The sequence below is a fragment of the Micromys minutus genome (assembly GCF_963924665.1).
Source record: "Micromys minutus genome assembly, chromosome: 17".
Lineage (NCBI taxonomy): Eukaryota > Metazoa > Chordata > Mammalia > Rodentia > Muridae > Micromys > Micromys minutus.
In genome coordinates this window covers 25,064,739-25,079,020 of record NC_137952.1, presented here as the reverse complement: position 1 = coordinate 25,079,020, position 14,282 = coordinate 25,064,739, and the positions used below count along the sequence as shown (strand labels likewise).

Genomic DNA, 14,282 nt, shown 5'->3' with positions numbered 1-14,282 from the left:
GTGGCTATATGTTGTAGTTGCAGCATGGGCACACACTAGGAACTGTGTAAATTAACAACTAACAATTATCTGGAATCAAGGGTGAAGTCGGGCAGCTGAACTGTAGGTGAACTTTCAGTTAGAATACAGCTCTGAAGAATGAAACCACAGTTCAAATGGAAGCACTCAGTTCCCCTACTTTCTTCTCCAGTGATTAGTATCTTACACAGCTACGATAATGCGCTGAAGAAGTGAGAAAAGGCCCTTTTAAATTTCATGATTTGGTTTAATTGGGTAATTCCAGGGGAGGAGAAATCACTGAAACAAAGTCTACCATCTGATACGTCCAATTACATGACAGGATTGAACAAAAGCAGTTACACACTTGTATGTGCATGTTTACATTATATACTCACAGCTCTCAGATAGCTGGCTCTGTGGGAGATGCACTAGGACAAGGGACAAGCAGGTTTCCACTGCTTATTAGAAAGATGCAGTCAGGCTCCTCAGGGGGGTAATGTACAAGTGAGGCACTTCTGAGGTCAAGAAAACAGAAAGCAAAATGTACTACACACCTGTTCACACACAACAAAAACTGTGCATCTTTAATAACAAAGGCTTTTGACTAGATTATTCTTGAAAAAAATTTAAAAACTAGTGACTTTTTCAAGTTTAGCTTTTGGGAACAACGGATAAGAGTATAGCACAGCAACTTAAAAGTTTCCTAATGGCCCGGCTGCCAGGTAACTGTAATGTTCTTTCCCTCTCCACCTACCTTTTGGGTTGTATAAATCACCTCTGCTTGTCTGTGTATGCGCATTTTTAACATTTTCTGTTTGACTCACCTACGGCTCTATTATCATTTACTAACAACTTTTTGGTGTCTCCTGTAAGACGCAGAAATGTGATCTGAATCAAATCAAGAGTAAGAGCAACATTTAGTGATGAATTGGTTTTATCGGTTAACTAAAGTTCTCCAAGTTATTTTTCAGAAAAAGTTACACTTGCTCAATGCACTGTTGGACTACAATTAAAATTACTTTGAAACACATTAATCCAAGTTACATGTTGCAAATATGATCAGACATTCCATTTCAATATAAGATAGATCCATAAAGTTCTCCCCACCATGTTTTCTGCACTCTGAAGACTGACATGAACACTAAGAAATGCCTCTGTGCTACTCACCTAAGGGAGAAGAGAGGAGAGGAAAAGCCAGATTCACCCCAAGAATTAGACGGCACTGTACACATGAATTGAAAAGTGCATTTGTATTATTTCAGAAGCTCATTTTAGGCACTGCTGAATAACCAATGAAAACAGGTGGTTTCAAGTTTTTCTCTTGAAATTTTAAGTACTGCCTCATCAACATCTGCTCAGAAACATACATACTCTCTGGAGCTGTCATGATAAAATACAGGTAACTATGTTTATTTCTTTAAAAAATTCTCCCTGACTGGTACTGGGAAGAAAATAGGAATACCATTTTGGTAATGGCTTCTGAGTTAAAGAAACTGGTTGTATAAATGCTTTAGTACACATGTAAGCTTGACTGCCAGTTCCAAGTTTCAATAAATATTTAAAACAGGATGTGTAAGAGAAAAAAAAGTGCTTAAATTCTTTCAGCAACCTTATGTGTTTGGGGGAAGATTTACTCACATTCCTTTGAGCTATTCCTTACCCCTGATTTGTCTGGTGGGCAATGGCCACCCAGAACAGCCCTTCTTTACTCGGCGGGAGTGTCCATCTTTCAGCGCTGTTCTAAAATCATCCAGCAGGTGGCAACAGAGCTCCACAAGCATTCCTGCTCAGAAAATCAAAGGCTCCCTCACAAGCCACAGGCATCCTCTGAGAACTACTGATCTTGAGCAAACAAGCCCAACAGGTGGAGACTTTTCTGGTCATGCCATTCAGATGATTCATTTTCAATATTTACTTTACCAGCTTTTTTTTTTTTTTTTTTTTTTGGAGCCATCTGCTTAAACTTTAGACAAAAACATTATCTTTTTAAAAATGCCCAATGGCAGTGCCAAATCTGTACAGTGAACAAGAAATCATTAAGTCCACCCGCACATGTTTGGAATTGGATTAAACTGTCCATCTAATTCATGAAGGGATTCAATAACATTATATCATCAGTTTCTTTTCTGGACTGGCTTGAATTCATGTGTGCTAATTACAAAAATCAAGGTAAAAAAAACCAATTTCATTATCATAGTTTTTAATGAAGAGAAATGTTTAAAATCGTAAAGGAAAAAATGGGAACAGGATGGCAAAATCTTAGCAGCAAAGTGGTTAAACAAACTGAAAATATTAATGCACAAACATTAAAATATTAAAGCATGTACGCTGCGTATAAAATACAGTACAGAACCAGGAGATGCACTATAGTGACTAGTGCTTAACAGAAATAAAAAGATTAATTTTGTTCTTCTCAGAAGTATATACACAGTTCATTTCCATGGCATTTCCTATATTGCCAGCAAGTTATTTTCTTTATTCATACCTTGCTCCAACCTGAATTATAAACCCAGAACTTACAAATATGAATAATCATTCACAAGGAAAACCAGTATTCTATTTCAGCAATAAAAAGGAATTTTGAAAGTTAACAGTCTGCTCTAGGAAACCAAGTTTATCTGAAAACGCCAAGGATGAAGATCATCTATCTGTGTAGCAGCCTCCACTATAGAAACAGTAAAAATAAGACTGAAAACTGCTGCTGCCATGTTCTGTTTTGGATTTAGTTCATCCAATTGATTTTTAGTACAAAACTAGAAATAGCCTCTTCTTCATAACATCTATAGTTATCAATATATTTTTCTTCTTTTCAATGTGAAATAATACTTCAAGATGATCTATATACATAATGTTGTCAGTTCGAGCTGTCATATAAATATAAACGCTTTCTTAAAAAAAGTATTTTACAGACAGATAGTGTTATATATACATTGTTCAGTTTGATCTGGGGCAAAAGAAGGAAGCCAGCACACGCCTCAGTGTGACACGTTAAACGGACTGTACAGAAACAACACCGAAAGCCTGTAGAATGAACTTCAAATGGTAGTGTGGTTTTCATTTCTATCATTTCAGCAGCTTTAAGCCATTACAAAAAAACCCAAAAGGCAAAAAAGGCACACTGCTTAACTTTCTTTCCTAAGGGAGTTTTTTAAAGAATCTCTCACAAGGTTAGAGTTTTAATGTAACACTTTAAAAAAAAAAAAAAAAAAAAAAAAAAAGACAATTTGACCTCAAAGTACTTTTAACCTGTTTGTTGGAACATACCACACCACTTTGTAAATCAAACATCCCATAATACAAATGCTCTGCGACAGGAATGTGATATACAAGATTTGCATTCACAATGGTGGATTAAATACTTTCTTCCTGGGAGAGTTCTGTGTATGTGTTAATGCAGAGTAACTTTGCTCCCTAAATGTAATAAAAATGCAACTGAAAGGTGTTACTGTCATTATGTGAGCAGTAAACACAGAGGACTAAGCTCAGAGAAATCCACGAAACAGCTGTACACATTCCAGCTCAGCAGAAAGATACATGGAGATCTCAAGTGGAAACTGTTTCACACTAACTATCCAGTTAATGCTTCTGCCTTGTAAAAGGTTTATAAATGCAGTTCTCTGAAGGAGGAAACTCTGAAAGAAAACAACTTGCTGGTTGAATACCACAGAAACAAAACAACTAAAAGAACCCTCACTTTCTTCTATGTTTACTCAGTCTCTTTATATAAAAATAAGTGTTACATTTCCATCAGAACATTAGACAATTACATCTGTGCTTTAAAAAAAGTTGGTCACTCAAGGCTATTAGAGTATTTTAAAGATTTTAGATTTCCAGAATGTACAGATAGAACTCAATATAAACTGCAGCCAAAGAGAAGTGAGGATGAGCTTACCAAAGCTTTCACATGGATACAAACGTTATTAGCTAGATGAGTTAAATACTCAACACATGGAATGTGGCGGCAGATGTGTGCACATCTACCTCAGAACTAGGAAGGGCAAGAAAAGTTTAATATGTCATAGTTCGTACCTTACATTTAGTTAAATATAAACATTTGTTATTTATACATAAAACTGCTTTCAAAAAACAACTAATGATTTAGTTGCGCTTGTTTTATCTCTTTTAATTTCCCAAGTACTAACTTTTCTGTACTGAAATCACCATCCCTTAGTGCACGTTTTAGTTAATGTCCTAAAGAATTCAAATCTTTAAAGTCCCATCACCTAGTGCATAAATATAAAAATGCCAAAATTAATCCCTTTTAGTTGGATCATATTTTATGTTGACCTTTTGTAGTCAATAACCAGAATTGACTTCTTTCTGTAAATGCTCTATGATCTGTCCCAGAACATTCCATGCACTCAGAGAAAACATCAGGCATGACTAGCATCTGTAAATCACAAGAACTGACGGGTTCTGCTTCCTCCACGCATGGCCCCAATGATACCAGGCAAGTTTCCATATTGCTTGCCAACAGCTTCCACAAATCCAAGTTAGCTAATTCCTGGAGATGAAGATTTCAAGCTCATGCTGGACCTGGACTACTTCACCCAGCAGCCTTATGTTTCCCACCACAGCACCCGCATGCCTCACCACAGCGGTGACACATTCTCAAGGGGACGTAGCAGCACATACATGGTACAATGAAAGACAGAGCGACCAGGGCTAACCACCTTAGGCAGAACTTGTCATCGCTAGTGTCACACGAACAAGGGTCAGAAAAGTCTCCCTCTGAGTCTGACATACAATGATACAGCATGCTCTCGGCGCAGAGCATACAACTAACTTGATATATGCATCTTTTAACAGGATCAGGGGCATCCTGGCATTTCCCCCTGCCATTTTCTTCATGATTAAACCTTTCCTGGCAGTACATGCAGCGAGAACGTTCCCCATCCTCTTTTCTTCGTTTTGACTTAAATTTTAATGAGGGAGGCTGTGTCTTAAATACCACAGAGTCTTTGAGAGAACTTAACTTAGTCTCATCCCCACAGTGGTAGAGATAGTCTGACTTTTTACTGTCTTGTTTAGAAAATGGAACACTGGAGTCAGTATCATCTCTCTCCAAGTCATTTTTCCACATGTCTGGATGTCTGTAGTCTGCATACCGACGTATTAAGATATCTCGAGGATTTATTCTAACAATCTCATCCTCATCTTGAAAGCTGACATGTCTGATTGACTTCAAAGGAACCTAGACAAGATAAAAATTGCAAAAAGTAAGGTAGTTAATTTTATGTCAGTTTGGTAGAGTGACCCTACTTAGGGATTCATTCAAGAAGCTCTGTGACAAAATTTTAAATGAGATCAACATTTGAACTGGTGGAACATATGGAATCAGATGGCACCTTAAATAAGACTGTCTCCCTGTACAGGAAGATGAAGTTCTGCCAGCAGAGTGCCTTTGGATGCAGGCTCCAGTTTTTTCCCTCATCTCTATCTTAATGTCTTATCCCACATATTTGACTTTTATTTTTCTCCAGTACTGGAGATTAGACCTAGAACTTTATGCCTGCTAGATATACAGTCTACCACTGAGCTCCATCACCTAGTTCTCTTTGCACTTTGTATTTTGAGATAAGGTCTCACGAAGCTATTGAGGCTTTTCCCATGCTCTCATTCCTCTTGATCTAGCCTCAAGTAGCTGGGCTTGTGGGTCTGTGCTGTGAGACCTGGATTAGATTTTGGATTTGCATCCCATTACTGGATGAGCCAATCCCTAAAAACAGAAGCTTCATCAACTCATTCCACTAGTTCTTTTTCACAGATTTTTAGTGCCAAGAAGCTGGGTGCCACAGTACTACGGCTTTAAAAATGGAGAAATGAGTAATGATTTAACAGTGTTTTATGTTGTATGTCAAAGCCTCAGAGAAACTATACATAGAATATGGCCTATAAGGTCCTCATAGTGAAGACTCTGAAAAAGGAACATACTACTGGACAATGGGAAAAACAAAACATGTTTGCACACTTAGAAGATAGAACTTGGATGTAAAGATATTCAGAAATGCTGAAGCTGTGGCAGCTTTCTTGTTGCTTATACCGTGTGTGTGTGTGTGTGTGTGTGTGTGTGTGTGTGTATGTGTGTGCGTGCGCGCGTGTGGTATGTGTGTTTCTGTGCATGTATGCATGCAAGAACAAGCTGAAGGACTTGCTAAGCAATTGGATAATCTCTTGGATAATCGCCAGTGAAACTTAATTACAAACATTGGGGAAGTGGAGAGGATACCAGGCACAGAGCTGGATAAAGCAAAAATGCTGCCAACATGGATGAAAGCAGCCAGGTCAGGATGGAGACAGGTTAGATCACTGGATTTCTTAAAAACATGCCAAGAGCACTGTGTCTACAGGCATGCCCCATCTCTCCAGTAAAGAAGCCTGACTCTGAAGCAAGGACTGCGACAGCCTCTGCAGTTTTTGAGGGAAGGCTCGTCTACATCAGTAGACCATGCATGCTTTGGTATTCTAAGACCTTGATGACAGCAATGGTGCATGGGGTGAAGAAGAAGCATGGAGAACTACCAAACCAAACACAAAAAAGGACAAGCATAAAACCAAAGATGATTAATTCCAAGCTCTAAAATCACATCAAATGCTTATGGTTTTACCTTCCTGAGGATGAGCTATGACATCTTCTTTTCAGCCTCTCATTTCTGTAATGGGACTATTTCTACCCTATGCTTTCCTAACACTGTATTCTAGAAGCTGTCTTCTATCTGGTCCAACAGGTTCACAGCTGGAGAGGAATTCTGTCTCCAGATGGATCATTTCCCAAGGGTCACACACACTCTGGTGGGATGACAGCTCAAGACTTAGGACTTAAGAGTAGATGTTGGATCGGAATAAGCCTTTGGGACTCTTGGATGCAGGTGCGTGTTATTCTGTGTAGGGGAAGGATGCATGCACTAAATTAACAACATTTCAGTTCCTGTTTGTCCTAGCTGATGATGTCATTCAAAAGCCACTCAGATTGAATGGAGTTTAGGCATACAGAGGCAGCAGATATGTACTGTTAAGTCTCATGAACATTTCATCCAAACAGGAAAGAAATTACTCTTGGATGCTAAACTGTGGCATTTTAGATCAGGAAATAAAAGAACATTACTTACCCTAGTTTGGGACTTTAGGCTCCCACATTCCTTAGACATTTGCCGCTGTACGTATTCCATACTTCGGCTCTTAATGTCTAGGCCTTGCTGACTGAATGGTATCTAAAATTCCAGTAATTTCTATAGTAAGTGAGAGCAGTATAATTTCCTACTATTAACAAAACCAAGTACAATAAACCTGAGCGGTATAAAGTCATGTCTAACCAGCTCCCCATGCCCAACACCCTCTCTCCCCCCAAAGCGCTTCTTTAATAAATAGCAGAACAGGTAAGGGGCTGGAGACACAGCTCAGTGCTTAAGAACACTTGCTACTCTTTCAGAGGACCTGGATTTGGTTCCCAGCATCCACACAATGGTTCATAGCCATTGTAACAGAGTTCAGGGATCCAAGCTCTTTTCTGGCCTCCACAGGCAGCAAACATAAATGTGATGTACAATATACATATAAGCAAAATATTCATATACAAAATAAAGAAATTTTTAGAAAAAGAAAAGCAGAATCACTTTCTCACCATTTTACTTTTGGACAGAAGAACTATGTTGCTATTATTGTAGAAATATATTTAAAACTCTAATTTAACAAGTAACATCTTCCAATGAACAAACAAGGCAGAAGCTAGGCATGGCAGCCAGACCTGTGGTAACCCCAGCTCTTTGGAGGCTTCTGAAGGAAGATCACTGGAACTTAAAGACAATCTGATCTACAAGATGGGAGTACTAGTGTAGTCTGGACTACAAAATAAAATCCTGCCAAAGCAACAATCATCTGTCAACTGCTGACAGTAACAAATAACACAACACACCAGGAGAAGAACTTCTGTGTGGGGAGTATTCTTCAGCAACAAGAATCAGCATCAACATGTGTCAAAACAGTGGCTGCTAAAGGCAAAGAAATGGGTGGACAATACCCCTAGTGGGGTATCCGGAGTGATACAAGTGCCCTGGAATTGAGTAGTGGTGACTGCGCAATCTTGTAAATGTTAACTACCTTAAAAAGCGTAATTTTCTGGTATATGAATTATGTTTTTAAAAATATCAGGAGGGAGGGCAGTCAATGTCCTGATAGATTTCTTAGCTTGGGTTATAAAGAACATTTAATCATGGAAACAGATTATAGTTACAACTTGATTGGAGTTAGATCAGGATTACCGGTTACTGGTGTTTCAGTCATTCTGTTTCCTTTTATTGTTGGCATGGAAACCTGCACCAAACCCTGTCACATGTAATAAAAGTGTGATCTGAAAATGCAACTGAAACTATACCAGTAAGGAAAACAGCATTACAGAGAAGGGATTAAGAGAAAACTGCTTTGGCTTTAGTGTAACGACCTCAAGTTTAATAATAAATACATGGTCTGAATGGCTGGGGACAGAGCTCTGGGGTAAAGCATTTGGCTAGCACATATAAGGCCCTGGTTTCAATACACAGTGTAGAGGGAAACAAAGTCCCAGCATTCCCTGTAAACTTTTAGGGGTAACAGTCTTTTAAAAAGTAAAAATGTTCATTTTCATTTACTATCCCTATTTTACTATCTCAAAAAGCACACATACACACACATATAAACACATACAAACCCTACAACTATCTAGATTAATGAATTGGTAAAACAGATACTGTTCTCTCATGTAATGTGTAAGTAAAAAGACAAATGGACAATGATGCTTTTATACACTTTTGCTTTAGCAATGATGTCAAAAGATGCAATTAAGTGCTGCTTTTAAAAACACTGGAAATTACAACTATTTCTACAATCTTTATGATAACTTACCAGGTTAAAAAGCAGAAGATGCTTTTTCAAAGTTAGTGGTAAGAGAGGTTTTGGGGTTTTGTTTTTTTATTTTTTTATCTCAAGATACTTTATTTTCAAAGGGGTCACAAAATAAGCTTTTGGCTAAGAGACGTTTAAAAGGATTCTACTCATAATGGCAATAAAACACAAAGGAGTAAATCTGATACACAGTCTCTTTTCTTGAAGAAAATGTTAAGAGAAATAGAAGAACTAAGTAGAAGGATATACTACTTTCACGATTGACTAAGTCTCTCAAGCTAATGCACAGATTCAAAACAATTCAAATATAAAACACACAAAAATTTTAAAAATTAAAGTTACCAAGCTGCTAAGTTACGACATTTGCTACACATCAACATTTCTTACAGAGTTGGGACTCCAGGTGCAGAGGCAAAGGGGCTGCACATCACTCCAGGACAGGAGAAGCAGACCCAGGCACACAGGGAGTCTGGTATGTGACAGGCTCTACGCACCGATAGGGGAGGCTCTAACAAATCAGTTCTACGAAGGGAATAAGGACAATGGAGCTCCACTACAGAAGTGTGGACGCTATTTTACTCTTGGTAAATATGAAAACAATTATCAAACCCATAATTTTGTATATTAACCCTTGACAAATAAATGTAGAGCTTTAAGAGAAACTAACCATCAAATTTAACTCCTGTTTTGTTCTGTGTACAATCTCGGAGATCAGGAAACACTTCAATTATATGAGACTAGGAATAAATACTGTTGTCCTTATTTAATAAAACACTTTTCCTAAGTGCTGTATGTATCACACTTATCATCCTAATTTCATAACTTTTGGAGGTAAATTCTGGTATTACTTAACTTACAGACCAGAATACTAAACAATGAAGAGGTTGTAAATCATTTACCTAACAAAGAACTTGATTCCAAAATAATGCAAGACCATCCTTGCAAATCAGTAAGACAAAAATCAGACAACTTAATATGAGAATTTCTAGCTTCTTTATAAAAAATTTCCTAAATAGCCAATAAACACAAGAAGATGGTTTGCTCAACACATTAGTGATCAAAAAGGCAAAACTTATAATCATGATAAAATACTATTTATTTCCACCTACTGATTACTTCAGGATAAAAGAAGAGGATTAGTAAGTGTTCTAGGAAATGTCAACTGCCTGTGGGAATGCAAATGGGAAGATTATTCCAATTTGTTTTTGATTAAAATTGACAACGCATAAGAATGTTCTGTGTTGTCTCTGGTTTCTTGTACAACCTAGTATACAATTATGTACTTAAATTTATGAAAAATACACTAGGTAAAACTCCAAGATGTTTTCTACAGTATGAACATTCAATCACCTAGTACTGTTCTCTGCACCTTTTCCTTTGTTTTTAGTATGTGTGATTTCCTACCAGATCACACACACTTTTGTTCATGGTGCTCTCTGTAATGGAGACTGCATGTCTCTTCTTGAAGTCACCTTGAAGTTCTAGGCTCACTCTCTATAACCGTTATATAATTTCATAACACAGAAAAGAGTGGAGGAACCCAGCTTTTCTATAAGCTATTCACGTAAACAACATTCATTTTCTCACCTGGCTGACTTGGCTTTGCAAGTAAACTCTTCTGGCATTCAGATCTTCAAAGGGCAATGGTCTTATGTCTGAGCTTCTGTAAGGATCACTGGTAACAACTGTCTCTTGCTGAAAAAAGTGATCCTTCACTAGGGACTGGGACGTGTCCTCCTCAGTTGTCTAATGGGAACAACAAAGAAAGGTATTTTAGCGCAGTTAGTAAGTCTATGCCATTGCCACCACTATAAAAGGCAAGTCCCTGAACTTTAGAAGAAATTTAGAAGACACTTTATGAACAAAATGGATTTCTTATTAATAACAACTCAAAACAAATAAAAGGCTACATTTCTTTTGTTCTACAGAAATCTAATGATAACTTTTAATTATACTGACAGTAAGTAAATCAAAGACATAAAAGATGAAGAGATTGGGAGGGAAATACAAACAAATATAACAATTTACAAAATACAACTAAAAATCACACAGTAAAAACTACACTGATACATGAACAACAGTGATGCATTATCATGTTAAATGCACTGTGAGCCTGAACTTGCTGATGGCTTACAGATGCTGACACCATCACACTTAGACAGGAGATGCTCCATTACTGACAGTCATCTGAGACCACCCCAAAGTGACACAAAGGTGACTATAAAATGAATGTCACAGAAGTGTGATGTGGCACAGTATAAAACACACCTAGGTTTCCTTTTCACTGTAGATTATGCTACTTGTTTTGTCTTCTTTAACTGAGAAGAAAATTTGACAGTCAAGTAGAAATGAATGAGTACTTTCACTGGCTCAAATCATTACCCAAACTATTCTAAATAATTTGGAATAGCCTTTACAGTGCTAGTAAGGTTAAAGGTTCAAAATGTGTAATTCATTTCTTAAATAAGTTTTAAAGAGTATGTAAATGCTACTTCTAAAATAAACAAGTAAATTACATAAATTTACTAGGGTCTTTTAAGTTTACAAGTAAAACTCTACTTTTTGCTCTGTAACAATTGTCTGTAACCATTAATTTATCTAGAACTTATTTTTAAATTACAAAATAACTGTAGCCATTTACGTGAAAAGCAGTCCCAGCACTTGACAGCATGGGCACCGACCTGGGTTCTATCCCCAGCACTAAGGAAAGTCACAAAATCTTCCTTCCAAAACAGTAAGCCTTATATCAATTATGTATCAGAACAAACACAAACACCAACAGTTACATAGTTTAGGATTACTATGATAACTTGGGTAGAATTCTGTATTTCTGTTCTGTGAAGTTGAGTGACATTTTTTAAGTATGTATATACACTTTACACAATGCTGAAGCAGATGAACCAGTTTATTTTTGTTAATTTCTTTCTATAAAATATTAAGATTATGATTTCCCCCTTAGTTTTGATATATAGTCACCATGTTTTAAAATATAATACAAATATACTCTACCAGTGGATCAGTCAGCATTATTTTAAATAATATATCTTTTCGCCTGATATAATATTCTGCAATTTTCTACACCCTAGTCAGAGTTCCCAAATGAGAAAGATTAAGTTTTTCTATCCATACAATGAGTTTCTAAACTGTGAGCCTTCTCAGCCACTTTCTAATCTACTTCCTCTTGTCATTACTCAGTCCCATCATTTCTAATGAAGACTTTTGGGTTTTATCCCAATGCCCTACTTACAGAGTCCCAACTACCAAGGCTGTAAGAGAATGGCACACACTAGCAAAGAGAAGGTGAGAATCAGAATCCCACAAGCACTTTACTAAGGTAAACAACTGCTGGTTCACAGTAATGCACTAGGAGAGAAACAACCCACAAACTTCATCTTATAAGCAAAAGAACTGTACTGCATGGCACTTGCTCAAGAATTTCATCCTTGAAGTTATCACATACCAGTTTGATGTGTGGCTAGATGATATCCAACCTTAATTATAAATATATATAAACATAAACATATACAAATATATAGTAGTTAAAACTGTATAAAGTACAAAAACAAATTTTCTAATTCTTTCACACACATTGTCGTGTTTCTAGAACCCATTCAGTTTAGATTTGGCCACAACTCCTACTCTGTTTAATAGATCTCCTCAGATGCTTTGCATAATTAAGAATAAACTAGATCCCTCACACACACCCAGAGTCTCACTAAATATCTAGCCCTGGTGTTCTGGAACTCACTATGTCATCTCACTGGCCTTAACCTCATGGAGACCTGTCAGCCTCTGTGTAGGACTGAGATTAAGGGTATGTGCCACCATGTTTCCCTCAAGTTTTTAACCCTGTATTTTCCTAAGGGTTTTATCTAGAAACATCACTAGCACACATTATTCTACTTAAGCAACCTTAACATAGTAATTATAATTAAAAAGTAAGGAGGGAACATAAAAATGTCAAAACATAATATTTGTCGAAAAATAATAGTACAAAAAAAATCAGTACATGTCCTGGCTTACATAAAAACGTACAATAAAAAATTAATTTGGCTTAAAGGCACTTTTAAGTTTTTATAGATCTATTTTTGAGACACTAAGTAGTAGTTATTTAGTTCTTGCTAACTACATAAATCTTCATATAACCCTTTTTTAAAAATAATTTTATTTATTTATTAAGTACACTGTAGCTGTCTTCAGACACACCAGAAAAGGGCATGAGATCTCATTACAGATGGTTGTGAGCCACCATGTGGTTGCTGGGATTTGAACTCAGAACCCCTGGAAGAGCAGTCAGTGCTCTTTAACCACTGAGCCATCTCTCCAGTCCCCATATAACCCTTCTTGATAAACCTATTTCTAAGATTCTAGCCCAAGATTACATTTTACTTTAACTTGAACAAAAGGCTGGAGAGATGGCTCAGTGGTTAAGAGCACTTGTACTCTGCCAGAAGTCCTGGGTTCAATTCATAGTACCTACATGGCAACTCACACCTCTAACTAGTGCATCTGACACCCTCATACAGACATACATGCAAGCCAAACAGCAATACACATAGAAAAAAAAAGAAAGAAATAAACCTTAAGAAAAAACTTTAAACAAAAATGTATGTTAAGTGTGGATAATAAAATGCAACCTAACAAGCATTGGAAATGTGTAGAGCTATGTGACTGTCTGTCTAGAAGATGATAGCTGTGTGTAATACATGAAAATACTTACCACGAACTAAAGGCCACTCAGGCATTCAACTCTCAAACAGAACCATATTAAAAGTAACATCTTCCTAAACCAGCACATCAACAATTCATGCCAATTAATGAAAAATTGAATAACAGGTTATATGTTATACTTTTAAACTATATTCTAATTGTCTTTACAAGTGATGGTCCAAAAAAAACCAAACAAAAAAAAAAAAAAAACAATTTGTAAAAAATTAAGTAACCATGGGCTAATGAAATGAGATGAATCGGTGGGTAAAAAAGCACATGCCACCAAGCCTAATGACAAGCATTCAACTGCTAGAACCCACATGGTGGAAGAACTGACTCCCAAAAGTTGTCATCTGACCTCTCCATGTGTACTGTGGTGCACATTCCCTATTACACACATGCACCCCTCCCCCATTCATTCATTCACTCGATAAACTGTACAGTCTTAGGGTGAACTTAAGAATTCTCTTTGCAGTTTCAATCTTGGACATGGGCTCTTAAAATAGTGCTATCTTGGGACTTAAAAAAAAAAATAGCTCAGTGGTTCACATACTGGAACTGTATGCCACTCTTCAGGGGACCTGGTGTGAGGGTATCTATTCCAAGCACCTACATGGAGGCTCATGATTATGATTTTCTCTTCTGGCCTTCTCGGGCACTGTGTACATACGGTGCAGACACATGCAGGCAAAACC

The 14,282-nt window shown here is 37.1% G+C and overlaps 1 protein-coding gene across 1 annotated transcript in view; it reads right to left on the bottom strand.

Moving 5' to 3' along the window:
* Positions 1-781: 781 nt before the first annotated feature.
* SPRED1 (sprouty related EVH1 domain containing 1) overlaps positions 782-14,282 on the bottom strand; it is a 62,844-nt gene continuing 49,343 nt past the window's right edge. Inside the window, exons 5-7 of the mRNA XM_080931699.1 lie at positions 10,465-10,623; positions 7,110-7,211; positions 782-5,194 (exon numbers count right to left, since the gene is read on the bottom strand). Of these exons, the coding sequence (XP_080787825.1) occupies positions 4,547-5,194; positions 7,110-7,211; positions 10,465-10,623 (909 nt within the window). The 3' untranslated portion in view covers positions 782-4,546. The remainder of the gene's footprint in view (positions 5,195-7,109; positions 7,212-10,464; positions 10,624-14,282) is intronic.